The 24,732-nt window shown below is 55.4% G+C and overlaps 1 protein-coding gene across 3 annotated transcripts in view; it reads right to left on the reverse strand.

The window, feature by feature from the left end:
* Window positions 1–17,394: 17,394 nt before the first annotated feature.
* The window catches only part of ZNF516 (zinc finger protein 516), a 124,282-nt gene continuing 116,944 nt past the window's right edge, over window positions 17,395–24,732 (reverse strand). For all 3 annotated transcript variants that reach the window (XM_071208592.1, XM_058277907.1, XM_058277908.2), the window contains exon 4: window positions 17,395–21,321. In XM_071208592.1, the coding sequence (XP_071064693.1) occupies window positions 21,305–21,321 (17 nt within the window). In that variant the 3' untranslated portion in view covers window positions 17,395–21,304. The remainder of the gene's footprint in view (window positions 21,322–24,732) is intronic.

The raw sequence follows: 24,732 nt of genomic DNA on the forward strand, positions 1-24,732 counted from the left end.
GCAGCATGGGAGATGCTCAAATAACAAGTTAGATAAACAGTTTTGTGAAAAACGCCAAAAGATTTATTTGGGGAAATATCATATACCATAGCATATTATATCATATTGTATTACATTATATTATATCATAGCATCACATCATATATCAATCATACAGTATTAAATAGGATCAATTATCTGGCATCATAGTTACCAAAATGGCAACAGTGTTTATCTCTCCTCTATGGGATTCCAGCTACTATTTTTTTCTTTTGCTCCCCTGTCTGTTCTAATCTTCATAAAATAAACGTGTACAACTAGTATAATATTAAAGAGGGACCATCTGAAATAAAAAAGTACAGTGACCCTAGAAGAAATTACTGACACTCGCACAAACTAAAAAAAAAAAAAAAAAAAAAAGACGAAAGAAAATCCCGACCAATACGTGGCAGAGAAAGCTGGACGCAGAAACGCCGCTGCCACCCGCAGGGGACGCGCAGGCTTGCTCTCTGCAGTCGTGGTCCTTCGTTTCCAGAGCAAGAGGCCCCGCACTGACCACAGCCTCCTCTGCTTCTGAGCATAATTTTAAAAAGACAACCCCCCTGCATAAAACGCTGAAGGCAGAGGGTCCTTGACTGAGGGAGCTCCCCCGAGTACCGACTGGCCGGCGCTAGCTGGCCGCCCGGCCCACGGAGCAAGGCACCAGTGACGGCTCCCACCAGCTCCTCTAGAGGAACGGTGTTCCTAAATCTAAATCGAGCCAGGCTGGCCGGACAGCGGCTGTCCCCTGGCCACGCTGCCTTCCCCACCACGACGTCCTAAAATAGACGTGCTGGAGAAGCAGACCTGCCCTGCCAGCTCCACCGCTGGCCCGTGCTGGCCGGCTCTCCGTGGAGCCTCATCCCCCGAGTGCCACCGACACCCCCCCCCCCCCCCGCGCTGGGCAGCCGGGCAGCGCATCGAGGAGCGCACCCGCCCCGAGCAGAGACCACCATCTCCCGGCACAGGGGCAGAGGCGTGGGCTCGGGCTGGCGGCTGCGATCACACCCCTCGGAAAGCTCCGCTGCTGTCAAGACGCCACCGGTCAGTGCTGAGCTGGTGGCCGGTGCCGCCCGCGTCGCCGTGAGACGACAGGAGCCTGCCCCTGCGCCGCGCTCCTCGGCGTCTGGAGGTGACGCTGCTCTCCACGGGCCGGAAGCTGGAGATGCCCACTTTAAAACCCAAACCTCGTGCCTGGGTTTGGCGTTGGCGTCCGGACAGAGGCTCGTTCCAAGGAGGAGGCTCGAGCGGCGGCAGCCCCGGCCACCCAGCCTGCCCCTGGCGCAAGCTGGCTTTGCGTGAGCCCTTTGGCAAGGTCAGGCGCTTTCGAGGGCGCTCCCTGAGGACAGCCACGACAGCCCCTGGGAGAGGGGTCCTGCAGCCCCTCGCCGAAGCCCGGGAAGGACGAAATACTGTTCCCGAGGCTCAACGCTTCAGTCGCTCCCGACAGCGCGTGGAGGGCCACAGGGTCCCTCTGAAGGATGGAAGGGAAGAGCAAACGGCACTGTCCAGACGTGGACTCTTGGCTGTTTCAGACTGTGTCCAGGCGAACACCCCACAAGGACATGCTGAGAGCAGAGCCCCCGACTTCAGCCGGTGGTGGCTGATCGCGCTGCGTGACCCAAGGGCTGGGCTTAGCCCTCCGTCAGTACAGGACCACGAAAGGACGGCCGTTAGGTGGAGAGGGGGCAGGAGACAAGCCGGGCCACACGCCTGCACCCCCGCGTCCATTTTGCGTGTTGGGGGGCAGAGAGGGCCCCCCTTCTCACCCCGGCTCACCGCCCTTGTGGCCCGCCAGGCCCAGCAGCCTCCAGAGGTTACCAGGACGGGCCCACAACGGGGAGGACGGTGCGTTCCTCCCCCAAACTGGACAGGAATGTGAAGGGGGAAGAGTGGTGAGGAAGGCGGACAAGAACTTGCAAGCTCGCCAGTCCCAGCCCAGCTCCACCGCGGGAGGACGTCCAGCAAACCACGTCCCCTCCACGCCACAGCTTTTCCAAACTACAAAACAGATAAAAAGTATCGCAGGGCCTCGGGGCACGTGCCGAGCGCCCGCCGGCAGTTGTTCTGTTTTGGGGCATCCACAGTGACGCGCAGGCCGCGACATCAGAAGGCGGAAGAGTTAGAGGCCTTCGCTGGCACCTGCTGGAAGTCCGGCCACTGGCCTCCTTCGGGCAAGGGCACGGGTGGACTCCCGGGGGCTGAGCCAGCGGGAGGTCGAGCGGCCTTTATCCACGGACAGGGAGTAAATCTTTTCCCCACACAGGCTTTCCTTCCTTTCCTTTTCCATTTCAGACCCATAAGGGGACATTTTGGGGAGCGTGCAGTTGGTGGGCGGCTGCTTGGAGTTCCCTGCAGAGGGGCCCGCGGAGGAGCCAGCGGAGGCCCAAGCAAGAAAGAACGGAGCAGGCCGTTGAGGCCGCGCTGAGCTCTGGACTTGGGGCTGGGGGCTCTAGCTTTGAAAAGTCAAGATTTAGAAGAGGTTCCCTGGGAAGCAGACTTGGCCCAATGGCTGGGGCATCCACCTAGCACATGGGAGGTCTGCAGTTCAAACCCCGGGCCTCCTTGGCCCGTGTGGAGCTGGCCATGCGCAGTGCTGATGCGCGCAAGGAGTGCCCTGCCACGCAGGGGTGTCCCCGTGTAGGGGAGCCCCACGCACAAGGAGTGCACCCTGTAAGGAGAGCCACCCAGCGCAAAAGAAAGTGCAGCCTGCCCAGGAATGGCACCGCACACACGGAGAGCTGACACAAGATGATGCAACAAAAAGAGACACAGATTCCCAGTGCCGCTGACAAGAATACAAGTGGTCACAGAAGAACACACAGTGAGTGGACACAGAGAGCAGACAATGCGGGGGGAAGCGGAGAGAAATTAATTTTAAATTAAATCAATCAATAAGAGGTTCCCAGAGGTACACACACAGTCAGGCAGCTTCACGGCTGGGAGGGGCGGCTCTGGCCAGGGAGAAGGAGCGTTTGCACGGCTGACCCCCTGTGCTGTAACCCTCTGCAGCCCTGATCAGCAGGTTGGCTGGGATTCTGGGCAGAAAACAATTTAAAACATGGGTTCTAAGCAGCTGATATTGGAAGCCCACCATGCTCCCGGGGCTGTGCGGGTGCCAAGGGCACAGCAGTGTTAGCACCGCGCATGCGGGCGGTGGCCAGGCAAGGTCAGGGAGCCTCGCTCACTGAGCCACCTGCTCTGCGCTCCGGAACACACAGGTAAGTGACCCACAAACCAGATGTTTCTATGCCAGGGTCCCCGACCTGCATCTAAAATGAGATTCAATATGTGGGGGTCACAGGTAAAGCAGGGGTGAGGACGAAGGGCTTGCAGCAGGGGTGAGTCCGGTGTGCCCCAAGAGCTGGGGCGAGAGCACAGCAGAGGGGCGCCAGGTGGGTGGGCACACACTGATCTCACGGGGACGCTGAGACCCGGCCTGGCAGCTGCTGGGCAGCCACACCAGGCTCAGGGCGTGCCGGCCCGTGCCCAGCCCTGCCTTCTCCGCTCGCGCGTGTTCCTGTGCAGATGCTTCGGTATGTTTCTGTGTTGCCACCTTGGGGAGATGTGGGCCTCAGCCCTGCAAAGAAGCTCCCTAAGAATGGGGGGCCTGAATGCCTGGAGCCCGGAGCCAGGAAGAAGTGGCCCCCCGGCCCCTGGGGTGTATAAGAACCCAGCGCTGGAGCGCACGGGGTCCCTCACGTCCGACGGCAAGCTGGGTGCGTGCAGCTGCCTCTGCCCCTCCTGACCCAAGCGGCTGGCCTTCTGGAGAGCAGCCACGCAGGCCCTCTTCCCCTGCTCTTTGGGACCCTCGGTGCCGAGTGTCGTAAATCGTCATTTGGTCAGAGTCTCCGTTGTGCCTGAGCTTATGTTCCCATGATGTGCCAAACGGCAACTCACTCCACACAGCCCTGCTGGGGTGCCCAGGCACGGGGTTGGGGGCTCTCCCTTCACCGTGGGTCACAGCTGGGGTGCAGCCCAGGGGGGTCTCCAGGGAGCAGCTGAGCTTTGGCACTGGGCACCGATGCCGGCATCGTCACATGGGTTCCCCAGACAGGGCCCCCAGCCCTCTGCAGGCAAAAGCAGGAGAGGATACGCCTGCCCATGCACCTTGGAGGACCGGGGGACTGTGGTGGGCAGGTGAGGGAAGGCAGAGCTGGTGCGCTCGCAGGATGCTGTACCGCGGCGCTCTCGGGCCACGCGGGGCAGGTACGGTGCTAACAGGCCACCTCGACATTTGTGACAGCGCACAACGGTACTGCTGGCGAGAGGCCTGTAGCCAGCACCGCGACGTGCCGGGAGCCGGAGCTGCGTGCATCCTCTCCCTCGCCGTGACGGCCCTAGGGTGGCTCTATGCTGTGCTCCTCTTACAGACGGGGCTTCATGCTTCAGGCAGCCTGGCCGCAAGCCCCAAGTTACAAATGGGTAGGTGGCAGAGTGAGACCAGCAGGCGGGGCGCGGAGCCTGAGCTCCTGCCCTGGCGCAGCTGAACCGGGAGCCACGAGCCTGGGCGCAGAGCCACGGCCGGGGACACGTTCACCGGCCTGCACACAGCATCGCACACTCGGCAGTCGCCGCCCTGCAAGCCGTAAGAGTTTTTATTTTGCACTTGTACTTGTAAGATGGTAGGATAGTTGAGTGTATGCTGGGGCTGGGAGCCTGCCCCACCGCCCCAGGATGGGTTCCCAGCCGCCTGCTTCTCTGTCCCCTGGTGCCCAGGGCCCCGCCTGGCCTCTGTGCTCCCCCAGGGACCCCTGTCTCTCTCTGCTCCCTCCACGGGACCTGGGAGTGCCACAGGGAGGCCAGGTGGGTGCAGGAGCCCCACGGTGCCCCTGACCCGGGGCGTTACTGCCACGGCGCTTCCAAAGAGCCCCTTGGCCCACCCCTCACACCTCCAGGCCAGGGACCCACATACCCTGCATGGGGCTGTGACATGTGCCACCTGCCTTCTGAGCTCCAGACCTCAACTCCACTGCCCCACATCGATAACGACGGTCCTCTCGAAAAACACACGGCTCCGTTTGCCTCGACCTCGCTTCACCCTTTAACGCCCCCTCCCTGTAAACTCCACGGCTGAACCCACGACCGGCTGCAGCATGGACTGATATTTTGCCCTCTTTTCGTCTTCCTTAAAGAGCTCCCTGATTTTCACTGTTTCAGTCATGAGTTGCTACACACACCGCAGTCTTTATTTTCAATTTTACCTCCACCTTAAATTTCTTGGTCTATGCTTTCCATGTACACTGCTGTTTATCTAACAGGATAAGGATAATGATGATAATGTGATGAAGATGAGGATGACGGTGAGGAGGAGGAGGAGGATGAAAATGGTATCATCAGGAACTCACCCCTGATGTGCAGAATCCCTGCCTCAGGAGGAAATGGCCAATCAGAAGATGATACCTTTGATGCAGAGAAAGACAAAACTCCTGTAATAAACCTGCCAAATCCAGAAAGATAACCACCACCACGGAGCCCAAGTCTAATCAAAACACATGCACTTGGTCACAGCGACCTGGAAGTCTTTGGAAAACAAGGCTGATGCCCCGGGCGTTGTGAAGATGAAGTCCTGCATAAAAATAAATGTAAATTGTAATTGTAAAAATTCACGGCAGAACCAACCAAATAGCTCCAGAGCTCCCAATGTGAAAGTCCTCATATATAGCAGAGAGAGAAGTTTTAGTGATATATTTAGCTATCTTTACTTTGGCCCATAATTGCTCTATGAATTCACCTTTTATATTATAAATGTCTTTGGTGGCATACAGGAACACACGAGCTTTCCCTGGTGGCCTTCTCTATATGCTTAAGGTCTGGTGAAATATTCCTCCCCAATTCTCCCAGTCCTGTATGTACTTCTACTGCTGCATTTAACTCATTATTTGTGGTGGATCAGTTACAAAATAGTCCCAATTCTTCAGCCTCCCTTGTAAGCACGTTATTTGCAATGTGACTTCTCAGTTTGTCTCATCACAGATGGAATCTATTTACCACCCTTTGACTCCGGGCCGGCCTCGTGAATGTCTTTAGCTAATTAGTACACCAATTCTAAGCTCTGCACATCTCCATTTTCAATCTTGAGTCTCTGCCTTTTCCACAAGAATGTGTCCCGCCTGGCCTGCTGGAGAAGAGACCCAACAAGCAGAGCACATCTGGCCCAGTTGTCCAAGGAGAGCCCCCAGACATGTGAGAAAGCCAAGATCGGCAGAGCCCAGGGCTGCGTGCAGATGCCCGAGTGCTGCCCCATCCGACCAGCCTGGCCCAGGTCAGCAAACCACTCCACCAACCCATAGACTCGTGAGCAAGTAGCAGCGTCTCCACTGCGTTCTCCACTGAGGTTTTGTGGATGTTTGTTTTCTAGGTTCTGGGATGCAGCCGTGGTCACAGCAGAGGGCCTCTGCCCTCGGGTGCCGTATTCTGGTGCGGGAAGCAAATAATAAACCAAAGAAAGATACACAAATAGCACCAAGTGCTCGGTACGTGAAGAACAAGGTGGCAGACGACTGAACGGTGGCAAGGAGGGCGGTCCTGGTCTAGGGGAGATGATGCGGGAGACCCTCTGGGAAAGCATTTGAGACGTGGGTGAAGTGGGGAACAAGCAAAGGCCCAACCAACGAGCAGAGGAGCAGGGTGTTCCGTCACGGCGGTGTGTCATCCACCACAGCGTGTAGCCTACTTCTGGGAACACAGGTGGTATGTATTTGTTGGCCAGAATATGAACAAACAAATAAAAAACAGGATTTATACTGCACTTCTAAAACATTTCCAAAAATACCAGAGATGATATTTTCTCCAAGTCAGAAATATTTTTAGCATTGGTGAAATTAATATTATTTATAGATGGAATAATTGTCATAGTTTTACATAAAAAAATACCTAAACGTGAAAATCTAGTAAGACCTTCTAAATCTAATACACCTATGTTTAACTCAAATACTGTTTTCTAGACTTTCTATTATTTCTGTTTCTTAAAAACATGGGAAAAAATCACGCATAAAATAGAGTTCCCATATACGTCCCCTATTAACTTGCATTCATGTGGTCCGTTTGTTACGACTGGTAATAGAATGTTACTTTCATGGTGTTGTTGACTCTACTCCATGGCTGACGTTAGGGCTCCCTGTTTGTCATAGTTCTTTTTTATTATTATTATTTTTATTCCAGTAACATAACTTAAACTTACTGAATAATATACGTGGATGTGGCTGAAACCGGTGCAATCCTGCCCACAAGCTGATCCTCAGAGCAATGGTCCAGGAAGCACAGTGGGGGCGCTGTCTCCATCTGCCTCAGTTTCCCCAGTCCTTGGCCTGACTCTGGCCTGGCCAGGCCCCTCTCCTCCCGCTCTAAGCTCCGCTCAGGCTGGCAGAGCCACTGCTCTGTTTATGGACCCAGGAGGACGGAAAGGTCCCCGGATCAGTCAGGGTTCCCCAGAGAAAGAGAACCAAGTGAGAGAGGGAGTGCAGAGAAAGCGGGGTTGGGAGCTCCTGGGTCGCAGGGCAGGCAGGTCTGAAATGCCCGGGCAGGGCCCGGGGAGGGGCTCAGGCAGCAGCGGGTCTCAGGCCTCAGGGAATCCTGCTCGGAAGGCCTTGCAGTGACTGGCTGAGCCCCCCATAAGCGGGGGGGAGCGCCCTGCTTCACTCACAGAGGACTGCAGATGCTGATCCCCTAAGAAACAGCTTCCTGGACCCCTACGCCAGCCTGTGACCAAACGAGGTGGCCCCAGAACTCAGCCAAGCTGACACATAAAATTAACCCTCCCATTATATTCCCCAAGGAGTTTAGACCCCAAAGGGGAACCCTGGTCACTGAGCCCGGGGCCAGGGGCCCTTCCCAGCCCTGCGCAGGGTCCTTGCTGCGCCGCGGATTGCCGCCAGCGGGCTTGGAGCACCTTCCCTGGGCCCTGCGTCCCCCCACCCTGTGCCCCTGCTCCCCCGCCCCGCGCCCGAGGCAAACCCTTGGGTCCCTGGCAGGGAGGCCACGCCCGCTGTCCTCTGGCAGGCGGTGGCCCTGCAGCAGGCCCAGAGGCCCCCACTGCCCCAGCGCCTCCGGCGCCCGCCTGCCCACGTGGCTGCGGCCAGACCCTTCCCTTCCCGGCCCCCACCGCACCCCCCAGCCCCCACCCAGCGCCCCTCCCGAGGCTCCTCTTCACTGGGTCTCTTCCAAGAGGCCCTGCCCACCGTTTTTCCTCTGTGGCTCCCCCACGTCGCTGGAGTCCTGTCATCGCGTCCACCTCCTGTGGTTTGGTTACCATGATCCCCGGGGAGTGCAGACCCGCGTCCCCTGCACCGGCGACCGCGGGTGCCGGCATGGTGTGCAGCGACCCCGAGCCCGGCCTCGCCCGGCCTCGCCCAGGCCTGCCGTCTAGGCTCCAGGGTGCCCCTGGGAAGCAAGCCCGGCTGGCTGGAGGGGGGGCTCTGCTGGAGGGGGGGCTCGGCTGGAGGGGACGCTGCGCTGGAGGGGGCTGGGCTGGAGGGATCTCGGCTGGAAGTGGGGTCTCTGCTGCAGGGGGGCTCGGCTGTAGGGGACGCAGCGCTGGAGGGGGTTTGGCTGAGGGGCACTTGGCTGGAGGGGGGCTTGGCTGGAGGGGGCTGGACTGGAGGGGGCTCGGCTGGAAGCGGGGTCTCCGCTGCAGGGGGGCTCGGCTGTAGGGGACGCAGCGCTGGAGGGGGTTTGGCTGAGGGGGCTTGGCTGGAGGGGGCTGGACTGGAGGGGGCTCGGCTGGAAGCGGGGTCTCTGCTGCAGGGGGACTTGGCTGTAGGGGACGCTGCACTGGAAGGGCCTCGACTGTAGGGGATGCTGTGCTGGAGGGGGCCCGGCTGAGGAGTACTTGGCTGGAGAGGGGCTCGGCTGGAGGGGGCTCAGCTGAGGAAAACTGAGCTCGGGGTGGCCTGGCTGGGGCTCCCCGCCTTCCCGTGACCGCCATCTGGTGGTGGGAAGAGGCAGCTTCGGGGGGCGGCTCCTCAGGCAGCGGGGGTGGCCTCTTGGATCCCTGGCTGCCTCGGAGCTGCTTCATGCTTGGAAGTTCCCAGGACTCCGCTGTGCAGCACCTCCCACGTCACCGCGGGGAGGCGGGGGTCTGAACGCAAAGCAGAGCCCACCCCAATGCAACAAGAGCACCAGCTTCCAGAGGCTGGCTGCATCCTGCTTCCTGCTGCAGTGCGTCCTGCATTCTGATGCAGTGCACCCTGCACCCTGCACCCTGCATCCTGCTGCAGCGCATCCTGCATCCTGCTGCAGTGTGTCCTGCACCCTGCACCCTGCACCCTGCATCCTGCTGCAGCACATCCTGCTGCAGTGCATCCTGCACCCTGCACTTTGCATCCTGCTGCAACACATCCTAATGCAGCACATCCTGCATTCTGCTGCAGTGCATCCTGCATCCCACATCCTGCTGCAGTACGGTCACAGCTGGCAAAGCAGCTTCACCTTAGACTGTCAGGATAAGGTCACGGAGCCTTTAGCTAGAAAACAGGAACACTGTGTTTCACATTTCATGGAAGAAACTAGAAAGAATTTGGAAGGAGTTAAAACTGAAAAGAATGAAGAATGTAAAACTGAAGAAAGAGGCAGAGAGAGCATGCAATTGAAATGATGAAGATGCTTCAAACAGAATATCTGAAAGACAAATAGAGTAAAACCGAAGATAATGTACCTGTGAGGCCTGGGAAAGGTCTGCCCTTGACATTCCATTGAAATAAAAAAGAATTTGGACTAAATAGTTTCTAAGGGGTTTGCCAACCTTAGAGCGTTGCATCTCTCTGACTAAAATGAAGGCAAATTCCTAACAGAAACCTTTTTATATATTCATAGTAGGTGTGTGGCTTTTAGCCATTTCCTTGAACAATTGTTTGCTTTGTTTGGAGAGGAGGTTCATCCCAAAGAGAAGGGTTTATTTCTTTCAGAGTCAGGCAGTAATCCTGGAAAAAATGTAGCATGATTAATTAACGTTAGCCTGCTCTAAGTTTACATAAAGACCTACCAGAGGCTTCTAGAAAGTAAAAAAGGCATCAGGATCCTGGGGAACAGATATTTACATGTGGGGAGGCTTTGGGGCTGAGGCCTGCTCAGCACGAGGAGTTCTTTCCCGGGCAGTGGCCTCCAGGGTGCAGGGCCGAGCACAGCATTCTAAAAAGGCACTGGAAACTGCTTCCACGGTGAGCCCACACACCTGCCAAGGCATCCGTGGGCCAGGAGTCGGTTTTATTCTTTGGGAAACTAGCAGGAAGTGGCAGGGTCCATGCTCCCCTCCATGCCTGGCAGGAGAAATGCTCTAGGTAACCACTCACCTGCGTAGGTAGCACAGGAGGCTACAAGCACGGCACGCTCTAGACCAGATTCCGGAACGGCCCAAAGGCAGTGTGCCCAGTGTGCCCAGAGCAGCAGCCGCCAGCAAGCCCAGGGAAGCCAGCGCCTTCCGCCCCTGACCCCAGCGCTGTCAGCACACCCAGGACCCCGAGCACTTCTCACGCCCAGAGAATCCCCCCGGATTCCCCGTCAGCCCTTCCTGGAATTTAGCTCAAGCACCCTGCCGCAAAATAAAGAACAAAAGCGTCGTTTGTGTTTGGAGTCTATTTGCATTTCGGAGTGGAGAGGGCACTTGTGAAGCTGGGTCTTTTCAAGCCCTGGAATGAGCTAGGTAACTTCACCTGTGAGATGCTTCAATGCTAGTTCACGTTTTCATTCTAACAGCCCTTTTATCGCCTGGCGGCCGAACGCTTACCCGCGGGCATGGCTCAGTCCAGGGCTAGAGGACTTAGAGCTGGAGAGCTGAGCCTCTGAGTCTGTGCATGTTTCTCTTCCGTATAGTTGTTAAATAGTGAAACACCCCTGGAATTCACTGCATGTCATCCGCACAATTTCCTAGGCTACCGGAGGCCCACTGCCTTTGTGGATAGAAGAAAAAGGAAGCCAACTCTATTTGGCTGGTCAAAACAGTTCAGCGAACAGGGAGAAAGAGGACTTATTTTTGTGCGTGTCAGACAAGGAACAGAAATTTCCTGAGTCGTGGATGCCATACTGTTTTAAAAAGAAGTGTCTAGAGACCATGCTAACGGAAGTGTCACGGGGCTTGAAAAAAACACGGTAAAGCAAGTAAACTTATACTTAAGTACCACGTTCAAGTTGGCAGAGATGCTACCTCCAACACCACATGCACAAAAGCCCTGGCAGGAGACAGGGCTGAGCCGGCCTCCCCCGGCAGGGCCGCGCCCCCGAGGCTTGCGCTCTGGCCGTTGGTTCACTGGGCGCCTTCCCACGGCCCGTGCTTTGAAGCAGGTCTCAGGAATGAGGGGGGCTTCTCGGCCCTCCACCCCCCAGAGTTCAGTGGGAAAAGGCAGGGAGGGGGCTTGCTTTTTACCCCCCAGTGTCGTGCTAAATGCAGCCACCCCATGAGCTGGGGAGTCAAGGAGAGGCGCACCCACCCGGGTGCAGGAGTGCGGCCGGCAAAGCCTTCCTGGGGATTCTCTTGAGGGGGGCTCCGAGGGGAGCCAGCAAGGAGCGTGCTCTGCGGTGAACACCAGCCAGGGGCCTCCCGGAAATGGACGCGGTTTGCTAGTTTGGGTGCCCAGTCACTGGGCGGTCAAAGCGTGACAACTCTTGCTCGTTGCACTGGGACTTGAGGGTTTTTCAGGCGGTGATGGAAACCCCGAGAGGTCCACGAGCGAGTGGAAGGCTCTAGTCTATGGGGTGGATGGTGGACAGTGGCCGTGGGAGCAGGCGGGACAGGGCAGGCGAGGAGAGGGGCTGGGCAAGGCGGAGGGCAGGATGCAGGCCAGGAGCCAGCTGCTGCAGGGCTGAGAGGGGAGTGGGGAGCGAGCACCCCCTCTTCTGAGTCTGGGCGCCCCGGCGAGGGGACGGTCCTGCCGCATAGAGACGGGAGAGGCGGGGGCACGTGCGCAAAAAGAGGCCAAGCCCAGGCTCTGGCGGAGGGTTTCCCATGCGGCAGCGCTGCGCCGAGGCCGGGCTGGCGGCGAAGGAGACGAGCTGCGCGCTCAGCAGGAGAGGCTGGACTCGAGGGCCTGGGGGGCCAGCCTGGGGGGAAGAGGGAGGGGATGTGTGGGTGTGCGGGGACAGTGAGCCTGGAAGGGCTGGTGGGCAGGGGAGGGCTGTGCAGGGACAGGAGCCCAGAGTGGGTGGTAGGCAGGGGAGGGGTGTGCGGGGACAACGAGGTCAGAGGGGGTGGAGGGCAGGGGAGGGGTGTGCGGGGACAGCGAGGTCAGAGGGGGTGGAGGGCAGGGCAGGGGTGTGCAGGGACAGCGAGGTCAAAGGGGGGTGGCGGGCAGGGGAGGGGTGTGCGGGGACAGGAGCCCAGAGGGGGTGGCGGGCAGGGGAGGGGTGTGCGGGGACAGCGAGCCCAGAGGGGGTGGAGGGCAGGGCAGGGGTGTGCGGGGACAGCGAGCCCAGAGGGGGTGGAGGGCAGGGCAGGGGTGTGCAGGGACAGCGAGGTCAAAGGGGGTGGCGGGCAGGGGAGGGGTGTGCGGGGACAGGAGCCCAGAGGGGGTGGCGGGCAGGGGAGGGGTGTGCGGGGACAGCGAGCCCAGAGGGGGTGGCGGGCAGGGGAGGGGTGTGCGGGGACAGCGAGCCCAGAGGGGGTGGCGGGCAGGGGAGGGGTGTGCGGGGACAGGAGCCCAGAGGGGGTGGCGGGCAGGGGAGGGGTGTGGGGGACAGGAGCCCAGAGGGGGTGGCGGGCAGGGAAGGGGTGTGGGGGACAGGAGCCCAGAGGGGGTGGCAGGCAGGGGAGGGGTGTGCGGGGACAGGAGCCCAGAGGGGGTGGTGGGCAGGGGAGGGGTGTGGGGGACAGGAGCCCAGAGGGGGTGGCGGGCAGGGGAGGGATGTGCGGGGACAGCGAGGTCAGAGGGGGTAGCGGGCAGGGGAGGGGTGTGGGGGACAGGAGCCCAGAGGGGCAGCCCCAAGGGTGGGCAGTGGAAGGCAAGAGGCACGGAGGCTGGCGAAGAAATTCCACTGAAAACTCAAGGAACACTCAACGCAAAATCCCTCCGCTGTTCAGGCGGCCGCCCTGTAGCTCGGTGTCACATTTGCACACTGACGCATTTACAGGTGAAATGTCAGGATTTCTGGGAATTACAGGCCAACCAACCCAAACTGGCAAAATGCTGTGACTGCCCAATCTGGTTGACAAATGTAAGGGGGACTATCTAGATAGAGAGCGGTGAATGTTCCTGAGAAAAAGGCAGAGTAGAAGGAAAGATCCTCCTGACTCGTAACCACAGCGACGCCCTCGATCATCCCAACAGGAGACCTTTCCAGGAGGCGGTGGAGCTGGGAGCCTGCAGTGGGGGCCTGCAAGGCGTGGACTAGAAGGAAGGACAAGGGCGACAGGGGCAGCAGGGGTCCGGGAGGGCGGGCACTCGGGGTGCTCGGGGGGCTGCTGGAGCACGTGCCCGTGACAAGGGGAAGGGGGTCAAGGCGGGAGGCGCCCGTGCCACGCCCAGCGCCCAGGCCCACCCCCGCGCCCCTCGGCGCCCTGCCCCTACGGGGGCCTAAGGCCAGCCAAGGGGGCTTCGGGCTGGCTTCAGAGCTCCGGAGTCCCAGCCGCCTCGGGTCTTGTGAACGAGGCGGGCAGGTCTTCCCCCGTAGCGCCAGGAGTGCAGCAATGAGAGGTAGGAGAACAGACGTCTACCACTTTGGAAATGCGTCCCTGTCACATGAAGGCCACCGCTATTAGCCTGCCAGCCAGAGAGACGGAGCAGGAGGCACCGGACATGGAGTCCAGCAAGTCCGACGCCAGCGGCCTGGCTGCAAATTTGGCGGTGGCACTCCAGAGAGTGACTGTTCTCTGACTTCCCATGTTTTTAGGTATAAAATGAAGTTAATAATGCATCCCTTGAAGAGAGCTGTGAGGCTGGAATGAGATAAAACAGATGAAAACGTCTATCACTCTTCTCTGCATGTTGGAAGTCCTTGTATATATCAGCCCCTCCTTCTGGTTCTGAATTTCTCCCTCCAGATGTAAAGGTGTATCACCCAGGCCTGGGCTGAGACGGTTCCGGGTACAGAACTCTTCAAGCCACGTCCCTCGCGGTGCAGCCCTGCTCCTTTGTTTGTGAACTGAAAATGTCTCCTCACACTCGTGTGTCATGTTCAAGTCCCCCTGGCCACTGCATCGCCCACCTCTGTGCTCTAGCCCTCAACGTAGTGACAGCACGGGTGCATGTTAGCGCAGGAGCATGCTAGCGCAGGCGCATGCTAACATAGGGCATGCTAACATAGGCGCATGCTAGCACAGATGCATGCTAACGTAGGGCATGCTAGTGCAGGAGCATGCTAACGCAGGCACGTGCTAATGTAGGTGCATGCTAGCACAGACACATGCTGGCACAGGAGCATGCCAGTGCAGGTGCACATTAGTGCAGAAGCATGCTAGCGCCAGTGCATGCTCGCATAGGAGCATGTTAACATAGGCACATACCAGCACAGGAGCATGCCGGCACAGGTGAACATTAGTGCAGGAGCATGCAAGCACAGGCGCGTGTTAGTGCCGGGGCATGCTAGCATGGATGCATGCTAACGTAGGTACACGCTAGCACAGGAGCATGCTGGCGCAGGAGCATGCTGGCGCAGGAGCATGCTGGCGCAGGAGCATGCTAGCACGAGTGCATGCTGGCGCAGGAGCATGCTGGCGCAGGAGCATGCTAGCACGAGTGCATGCTGGCGCAGGAGCATGCTGGCGCAGGAGCATGCTAGCACGAGTGCATGCTGGCGCAGGAGCATGCTAGCACGAGTGCATGCTGGCGCAGGAGCAGAGGTCAATGGTTTTCACCACAGTAAGCTGCTGGGCTGGTGCCGCTCCCACAGTACCTTGCGTGCTGACGCGTTGTGGGCCTCTCTGCTGAAGCCTCACTTTGAGTGAATGTCATCAGGGAATAATCGATGATGACCTCAGTCCCTTGCTCCTGTCAGATCCAACAACTCTGTGTTCTAACAATAAGAGCTATTTCCCAAAATTCATGCCCTTAGGCTTCTCACTGACATTCACCTGCCACTTCTCTCTTCCTTTTCAAGACCCTCTTAGAGATGACCCAACTCAAGTAACAAAATCAGATGCAAATTCTTTTTAGGTCTCATTTCCACTAATCACCCAGCCATTTCATAAAGTTCCCCCAGGTTTCACATGGGGGCCCCTCGTCCTGGGGACACGTGTGCATTTAGTTGATTACACTAGACCCCTGACCCCCTCCCCCGCATAGCCTCTTCTTGCCCTCGCCTTGCTGTGTCGCAGTGAAGCTCAGAGGGCACATCGCAGAGCTGGTGAACGGCCTCAGCCCGAGAGCAAGCGTTGAGCGTTAAATCGAGCCAAAGCCAGCCCATCCCTCCCCCCATGAACCACAGTTCTGACGCATGAAACCACCCCCACGTACCCACTTGCTGTTTCTCGTGGGACCTCCCAACATCTCACAGCTCCTGTGTAAACCCATCTCTGGGGCATCTTTCTTCTCTGAAGCACCCTCTTTCAGTTTCCCCATCCCATGAATGCTCCTTGACACCACTCTTTTAAGTATAATTCCCAGAAATGAACAAAAGCTACCGAAGAAGACTGGGAGGTACAAGAGGGAGACTAACGCTTCTTCTGACAAGCTGCTCCTGTCTTGATGGCCTGGGTGCAGAGGCCAGGTCCTCCTTGCCCTCGCCGTGCCGAGACTGCCGGCCAACCAGTTCAGAGCTCCATCTGATGCTCTCCCATCCCATGAAGAGTTGTCTTGGGCCAGGACTCTCCATAGCATCTTCCTCTGTTGATAAAAAAGATGACAGCATGCCCCCCGGACCCTACCCTGTCCTCTTCCCATCCAGGAAACCAAATGGACATGCCCTCCAGATTTCTACAGAACTTTCCCTCCCTTAAAGCATTCTATGGCCTCGGGCTGGCATCACAGACAGTGATGAAAGATGACAACCCAAGAACTTGTCACACAGGAAAAGATCAGAGCATTTTGGGTTTTCTTCCAGTACTTCTGCTAGTCTTGAAAAAATAATCACCTCTTTGCAACGTAAGATCGATGACCTTAATAACAGATTGGGAATGTACCACTGCTCCCGGTTTCAAACAGCAAGATAATGAGCGGGAAATACAGGTGCAACGTAAAAGGATCAATTCATTTTCAGGTCTTAAATGTGTGTGTGGTGAGAGAGAGCCTGGACCCTGCACACTTCTTTTACCCAGCATGGCATGGGCAAACCAGACACTGCGAACGTTCCACCACCATCCTCCACTGAGCTTCCAGCTGCCAAGGAGGGCGCTGCGCGCGGCACCTGCGGCAGGTCTCACGCTCCTTGTGGACCAGGAGGGGGGGAGAGAAGAACGAAGGCTGCTTTCTCGGAGGATGGGGCTGAGCGAGTCACAGGACACGCTGGGCCCGAGGGTCCACGGGACATCAGCCCGCCACGCGCCACCCAGAAGCAATTCCCTAGAGTAGGTGCCAAGGACGGCAAGCGTTTCCGGTAAATGTCAGCTACCCACAAAGGAATGTAGGGTCGCCACTGCTCATGTAGAATATACCCCATTTTCCTAAGAACCAGCCGTCCAATAGGTTCTAAATAAAACCGAGCCACAAATCTGACCCGATGGAGTTCAGAAGGCATTTGTTTCTGCCATCTACTTAGATGGAACAGCCTCTGGAAAATTCCTCAAAATGATACGGGGGAGGGCTCCGTGGGTCATCTCCCTGTAGGAGTCAAGACCCGTGCCGAAGCCTCAGTGCTCCCTCCACACTAGCCCTCGGCGCGCCTCCCGGGCCATTTGCAAAAGCAGGTCCAAGAAGCTGCGCCGCTGCTCACAGCAAGGCAGCTCCATCTTTTAACTTGAGAATATGTGAACTTTCCAACTACTATCCTGCTAGTGCATGGAGGGTCCTAAATCCTTTGATCACCATCGAATCACTAAGCCAGAGCCGACCCCTCCAGCAGCCCCGCTGCACCCTGAAATTTCTGATTCGGTTATTACATCCAAGTAGGGCAGATTCCAGATTCCTTTTCATCCGTTTCCAGGCTGTGCGGCCCCCAGGACAAGAGCAGTGTGTGCATTTGTGTGGGGAAAAGAAGAGGTGTGCTGGAAAAAATGAAAAACAACACAGTTGCCTTCCCTAAGAAAAGTACATATATCCTGGAGGGCGAAAAAGGTTTAGAGAAAAAATGCCCCCCTTCCCAGCATTTTAGCATTTTTTTTTAGATGAACTATCCTGTGAATCATCCTACAAACCCTTATGCTTAGACAAATAGAGAGTATTAAAACTTTATTTTGTGTTCGGCCAACAAAAATAAATTACCACAGGGGGCAGGCAGTGTGTTTTCTGCAGTTCAAGACAGCTGTCAAATGATTTAAGCCACATTCTAAAGCAGGGGAAAAATGTCTCACAAATCTCAAGAACTCCAAGATGTTTTTATTTATTTCAAATTCCAATAGAATGAATATGTTTTATCTAAATATTTTTATCACACAACTGAAACACTGAATTATTTTTTTCAGAAATAGAGTTAAATACATCAATCTAGTTACAAATTCTAATATAAAGAGTACAAAATATAATGTTATAAATTGCATTTTAAAAAAAGAAATACAAACTCTATGGTCTCTTGTATTTTACTGCCTCAAAGTATAATCAGCAAAGTTGATGAAGAATGAACATTTTTACCTCACTGGGCACAGGCAGACGAAGGGCTCCCTGCCTCGTGCAGCGTGGAATCTGCCAGACCCTTTGCCGAGAGTTCCGGATTATGACCTTGTCTTTCGATGCTCGGTGAATAAAATGTCTGCGATTAGAACTCATCCAAGTTTAAAAGCAGGGGACACCCCAGGACGGCTGACGCCCTTTTGGACGTGGGGGAGGGAAGCCACACAAGTGGTCGGTCCTTCTTTCTTCTACAGAATTCCAGCCTCGTGGGACTTGGGTGTGGGGCTCTAAGAAGGCAAGGCGGGCGTGGCATCTGCTCAGGGGTCCACGGCCACCCCAGCCCCCGCGCTGGAGGGTGGTCCCTCTCCCCCGGCCGTGTAAACTACCCCGTCTTCAGCACGAGGAAGCCGAGCTGCCTAAGCCCCCGCCCTGGTGGCCCCAGGGAAAGGAAACCTGCACTCTGGCACCTGACACTCCCGAGTCAGAAAGGGACCCGGTGCCTAAGCAGCCCTGCCCCTGTGCCTCTAGGGCGGTGCCTGCAGGACACGTCCCCAGGGACCTGGCACGTGGCGGCCTGGAGGTCAAGGGGGCTTGACCTTTGGGACGGCCTGTGGCAAAATCCAGGTTCCTTGTCTCCACACGAAATGTGCTATTTCCTGGAGCTCCTATGTCCAGGAAACCAGTGCCTTTCTTGGTTTAAAAACACAATCAGTAAATATCGGCAGGAACTTCTTAAAGCAATTAGAGCTTTTCAAAGCAAAACCTAAAAAAAAGGGTAGAATCCCCTCGGCAGGATCGTCTGGGCTGTTTGACCGGGATGGAATTATTTACCCATGCAATATGGAAATAAGCTCTTTCAGGCATCCGGCAGAGACGGGCCAGGACTGTTATTTCCCAGAGAAGACACTGAACACCTGAATTTCCCAAGACTTTAAATGTTCATTCTTCAAATTAAGGGATAAGAGTGAATAACCTGGAAGATTTTTAGAAGCTCATTATTTTGTGTTATTTAGATTCAACAACAAGGAAGAGCTGTGAGGAGAAAGGAGCTGAGGGCAGGGCGAGAAGGAATGCCAGAGGGCAGAGGTGGGCGCTGAGGGAACGGGGAGGTACGCAGAGAAGCTGCAGTGTAGACAGCTGAACCCTTTATTGTCTAAGTTACACTGGATGATAACACTGTAAAAATCCTGCTAAGAAACAAGGAAACAGATTGATAGAGGTAGTAGAAAGTCTGTAACAGTCGGAAGGTGGCCTACAGGAGTGTATCGTGCCGAAATGATCACTCAAGTTTAAAAAAAGGTGAATCAAAGCATACATTGGCTAAATAAATAGGAAAACACAAATCAAATTAAATACTACGGCCAAACTGATGTCAAGGAATGGACAAGCGAATGCAATCCTGATGCACTGCCACGCCCTCCAGCCTGATCGAACCTCTCCTGCGCTCCACGCGCCACGCAGTTCTGGAAACGCCTGAAGGCCGGGCTTTGCCACCAGGGCCCTCCCTGCTCCCCAGGCTCTCTGGGAAGGAACACCCGCCAGGAAGGCCCCTTCGCCCTAAGCACCTGCCCGGCTTTTCCAGGCTGCTCTGGAAGCGCACGGATGAAGCCGGCACCTCTGCAGCACTCCAGGGACAGGGGGCTGGGCCACTCGCACCTGGGAATTCCTTTACTGGTTCAGCCAAGAAAATAAAAGCTGGGAAAGGCAGAAATGATCACTTTGGGAAAACAATCAAAATGATCAGAAGAAATCCGTCCCTGCAACTTTGCTCAAAATAACTTTACAGAACAGTCGATTACAGTCGCTTCATAGTATCCGCACAGACATTCCTTATCACACCAACACGACACAGCATCCTAGTAGGTATCTGGTGTAAGGATATCAGGAAAAAATAAGTAAAAAAAAAAAATATATATATATATATATATATTTATATATAATAAGCTAGCCGGTTACAATGCATTGTTTGCAAGTGTTGCAAAGTAACCTGAATCGTCAAGTAATTTAAAATCAGTAACAAGTAGAATCCAGAACCAAATATTAACTAATAACAATAACAATAATAATAATAATATAATTCAACAAATCATTAGAACAGGAAAACCACACTTGAGGGGTTGTGTGTGTGTATTTAAACAAGTCTTTGTATCAGAAGCCCATTTTCTACAACTGCACTAGTCCATTACTGTATTAAGTAAACAGCCGCTCTCATCTGTATTAAAGGTTAGGATAATTTCTGTACATGTAAAATTATTGCTTTTCTGAAAAATATATTTAGCATGCTCATTTGAATCCATTTCCTGCCTTTACAAAAATCTCACCCTTAAAAAAAAAAACCTAGTAAAGCTTTTGCCAAAAATTTCACAGAACATTTTCATTCAAGGCAGCAGTAACTTTTGATAATGCATAAAATCATATGTGCAAAAATCTGGAACTCTCAGCAATACCACCGTCACACACCGTGTGTCACAGTAACAGGAAAAGAAACTATTTCTATCTGTGGAATACGACTTTAACTGCGGACACTGCACGGTTTAAGATCCTTGGTCATGGCCTTGACCCCACCGAGAAAACCTGCCTTTGAAAGTTACTGAGGAAGAGGTATATAAAGCTGTCCCTGCCCGTGGTCTGCCGACGGTCACCCAGACACGTCCGGGGCACGACGGCCCTGCAGGAGAGGGAGCGCCTCTGGGAAAGAAGCCACTAGAGCTCGGCCGCCACGAGGCCAGAGAACAGACCCCCACCTGCTGGGGCGGGGCAGGGGCTAGGGGGGCTGGGGGAGGCAGGGCAGAGGGACCACGGCCCTCCGGGGCCCCCAGTCTTGCAAGGACTAAACCAGGCCCAAATCGGGGTAGGAGGGGAGGTCAGTGGCTAAATGATGCATTAAGACATGCAGTCTTCCTCTGCGAGCAGTTTGCAGAATGTGCCCTGTTACAAAGAGGTCCTGAGAGCAAGCAAAGAAGCCCGCTTTGCTTAGTGTTCACCTCACTCTGTTTGCAAGGCAGACAGACGGGTGGCTGTGGGCATGTGCCCCTTTGCCATACCCCCCTTGTAGGGACGGAGAAAGAGGGAGCAAGCGGCTGCCCCCCAGGGAATGCCCCTGTCCCGGGTCCCCGTGTCCGGTGGGCAGGCCCTCCCCAGCAAGCCCGGCTCCCCCGGCCCCTGCGGCCACCTGCATCCTGTCCAGTCACTGTTTCCAGCGCCCACGGAGACCAGGAGGCACGGAGGCAGTAGCGCCCCTGGACCTCGAGTTCACGCTGCGCTCGGCCCCCTCAGGCGCTCGCGGGCACCAGGGCTCGGGCCGCCGCGCCGTCCCACATGCGCACGTGGCAGTTCTCCAGTGTCTCGCCCTCGTCTTGACCAGCGCAGGGGCCGTGAGCTCCTCCACACCCGCCAGGGCTGCGACCACTAGAAGAAAGTACGGGGCTCGGATGGTAGATGCAGAGAGAGATGGACATCGGGCTGCAGCGTGGTGGGGACGGAGGCCCCCTCGGCCCTGGCCTGGCCCAGGACCCGCGGCGGAGAGGGGGCTGCGGCCGGTCATCCAGGGGCCGCTGTCTGGAGCTGCTGGAAGCATCCACCAGGGCACTGCTCACGGCTGGCACGGAGCCGGGTGCCAGAAGGGCCCTCGCTGAGGCACGGTGCAGGCAGCAGTGGCATTAGAACGGTCTCTCCCCTGAGGAGGAAAAGGAGACAAGAGAAGAGCTCATTTCTGCCTTCTGGCTTCTCTGCCTTTTTTCCTATAAAATTGCTCATCAGCCCCCAAGACACAGACGAGCAGACAGACAATGAGCATAGACGACGAGAGCACAGACGACAAGCGCACAGACGACGCGCGCACAGACGACGAGAGCACAGATGACGAGAGCACAGACGACAAGCGCACAGACGACAGAGCAGAGACGAGAGCACAGACAACGAGCGCACAGATGACGAGAGCACAGACAATGAGAGCACAGACGACAAGCGCACAGACGATGAGCGCACAGGTGACGAGCGAAGGCGACGAGAGCACAGACGAGCACACAGACAACGAGCGCACAATGAGCGCAGACAACGAGAGCACAGACAATGAGAGCACAGATGAGAGCACAGATGATGAGAGCACAGGCAAACGCACAGACAATGAGTGCACAGACAACGAGCACACAGATGAGAGCACGGACAACGAGCACATGGACAACAACCTGATGGAGCAAAGCCGTTGAGGAAGGAGGAGACCTGCTCACGTGACAACTCGCCCCTTGGGCATGGGGGGCTCTGGGTCTGCCCTGTGGGGGCTGCTGGAAAACGGGGCTTCCCTGGGCATGTGTGAGAACGGGAGGGAGGTCAAAGGACAGGATGATGGGGTCAGGGAGGATCTGAAAAGGGAAAAGTCTGTAGTACAAGGCAGATTTACAACTGAGGGAGAGTTCCGAAACAAGGCGGAATTGGGGGGCACGCAAACAAAAAGAAAAATCCAGCTCTCACACAGGCCTGTCAAACCTTGAGAGGGTTTTTACCAACTTCCAGAAATAATTACCACGTTAGAAAAACAGAAGGGGTATTCTAAAGTCAAGTGGACCGCAAGATAAAAACGAGAATAAAAGGGAGCTTGCAGCCTTTAGAGAATGCTCTCAAGTGACAATGGAAACTTCGCCACTCGAACAACGGGGCTGACAAAAATAACACGGCAAGAGTAATCTTACTTAACTACATGAATCCTCAGCTAGAGCTGAAGTGAGACTGACTGCTTGAAATTAGTGTGCTGACATAAACTACAGCACTCGAAGAATCCTAACTGGTTTCTAGGCATATCCATAGGAACCCCAGAAATGGAGGGATAAGGAGGCGTCTGGCTGGCATTAGGCACTTTTTTTAAGGTTTAAATAAAATCAAAAATTGTATTTTTTATTTTTTATTTATTTCTCGCCCCCTCTCCACCCCCCCAGTTGTCTGCTCTGTGTCCATTTGCTGTGTGTTCTTCTGTATCCACTTGTATTCTTGTCAGCGGCACTGGGAATCTGTGTCTCTCTGTTCCATCATCTTGCGGCATCGGCTCTCCCTGTGTGTGGCGCCACTCCTGGGCGGGCTGCACGTTTTCTGTGCAGGGCGGCTCTCCTTACGGGGCGCGCTCATTGCGCGTGGGGCTCCCCTACGCGAGGACACCCCTGCATCGCATGGCACTCCTTGTGCGCATCAGCACTGCGTGTGGGCCAGCTCACCACACGGGTCGGGAGGCCCTGGGCTTGAACCCCGGACCCCCCATGTGGCAGGCGGGCGCTCTATGAGTTGAGCCACATCTGCTCCCCCAGCATTTTTATTATGATTATTAGCATCATGAATTATTGACGTTAAACTCCTTCTTAACATGGGCCCTGGTTTCCCGACATCCACCAATCGACACCTAGAAGACAGAAAGGACAGAAAGATTTCCAACAGAATTTGGGTGTATGGGGCAGGGAGGGGGACCGGGCCAGGGGTGCCATCCACAATTTAGCTGAAGCATAAGGAATGAGCGGTGTGAGCCACCGTCCTCGAGCAGGCAGTGGACTTCCAGGTGTTTCATGGTTTTGCTCAGCGACGTCGTGCCGTGGACCCGGCAGTTCTGGTGGGGGCAGTTCTCCCGTCAAGGAGGTCCTGGCTCGCGTTCACTGAGAGAAGGCGTGCTCGCCAGCTCGAGGTGCCCGCCGCGGGTGCCTTCGGAAGCAGCTGCTACAGCAGAGAGACTCGCAGCTGGTTCTATGCAGGACACGGCCTGCCTCCGGTGCTGTGGAAGGGCAGGGCGAGCGCCTGGGGGCCAGCGGGGCCAGCTAGGGCTCTCCCCCCAGGAAGGCTGGGAAGCCGTAAATTACAGGGCTCTGAAAGAGCTAAACATACACGTATCTACGGAACACGTACATTTTAGAGGGGCTGCAAAATCTAGATCACCCAAACAATTACATCTTCAGATTTAGTCCATAAACCCAGATACTACCAGCTGCCTGTTCTCACTTTATCATGGACAGGATGGGTTCAAGTATGGCCTTGTTTTAAAAGTTCCTTCCAATGATTCATTCACTGGGCCCATCATTTTATTATTTAATACAGACATGCTAGAAGGTTTTTAAGAAATGGAACAAGTTCATCCGATGAATCAGACAAAAGGGAAAACACAGTTACGGAAGCAGAGGGCCACAAAATACTTAAGTATTACACAGGGTAATATTTGGAGCTCATACAACTTGTCTTCATTTTCCTCCTACAAAGAAAGAGCGGTCAGAAAATGAGAAGCACCTTTTGGAGAATGTGGCTTTTCTTTCCTAGCCGCGGCGCGACCTGCAGGTCTTCGGTAATGCCGAAAGAAACACTGTCGTTCCGCAAAGCACGTCAGGGTTCAGGGACGGGAGCCGACTTCTGGCACCTCGTGGGCTCTGCTCTTTTCCCTTTTCCTTTGTAAGGCTGGGGAAAGCCCAGGTCCCCGGGCGTGGGGTCGACCCCCCGTGCGCAGGACACACGCGTGAACAGCTCCGCTTCTGGACGGGCAGCCTGCCGGGAGCTCCATGGAACACCTGCCATCTGCGGTCTCCACCCGCAAGCCTGCGGCAAGCAGAGGCGCCCGTCGCCGTGGGCTGTGCCGGGTGGCACCGGTTATACTCGTCACCGCCAGTTCCGTGTTATACTCGGAGAAAATGGATTTGCTGTAAGCTGCTGGCTTTGTTTACAAATAAGGAAACTTAGCCAAAGGGGCTGAATTCTGAAATGGGACCTGAGATGCCGGCCTACAGGTGATTCTGGGAATGTGGAATACATATGTTCAAATATACCAACCTACACGATCCCACCATCAACTGCATTACAATATCCATAGCTTAAAATGAGACAAATTAGGTTGCCATTTACCTTCTCATTTTCTGTTATTTTGATTAATGGAATTGTTTTTCCGGCTTAACTATTTTAAAATAACATTTAGAATTAATAAGAAATAAACTATTAATCATAGTCCTTCAATTTTGGCAAGGAATCCAAACAAATTTAAAAAATGCCACATTTCTAATTTCAGCAAAAATCTGCCTGATCTTTTAAATCCTGAAACCAAGGGTGTGAGGACGGGTGCTCATTTTTCCTG

Source organism: Dasypus novemcinctus, chromosome 16 (assembly GCF_030445035.2).
Source record: "Dasypus novemcinctus isolate mDasNov1 chromosome 16, mDasNov1.1.hap2, whole genome shotgun sequence".
Classification (NCBI taxonomy): Eukaryota; Metazoa; Chordata; class Mammalia; order Cingulata; family Dasypodidae; genus Dasypus; species Dasypus novemcinctus.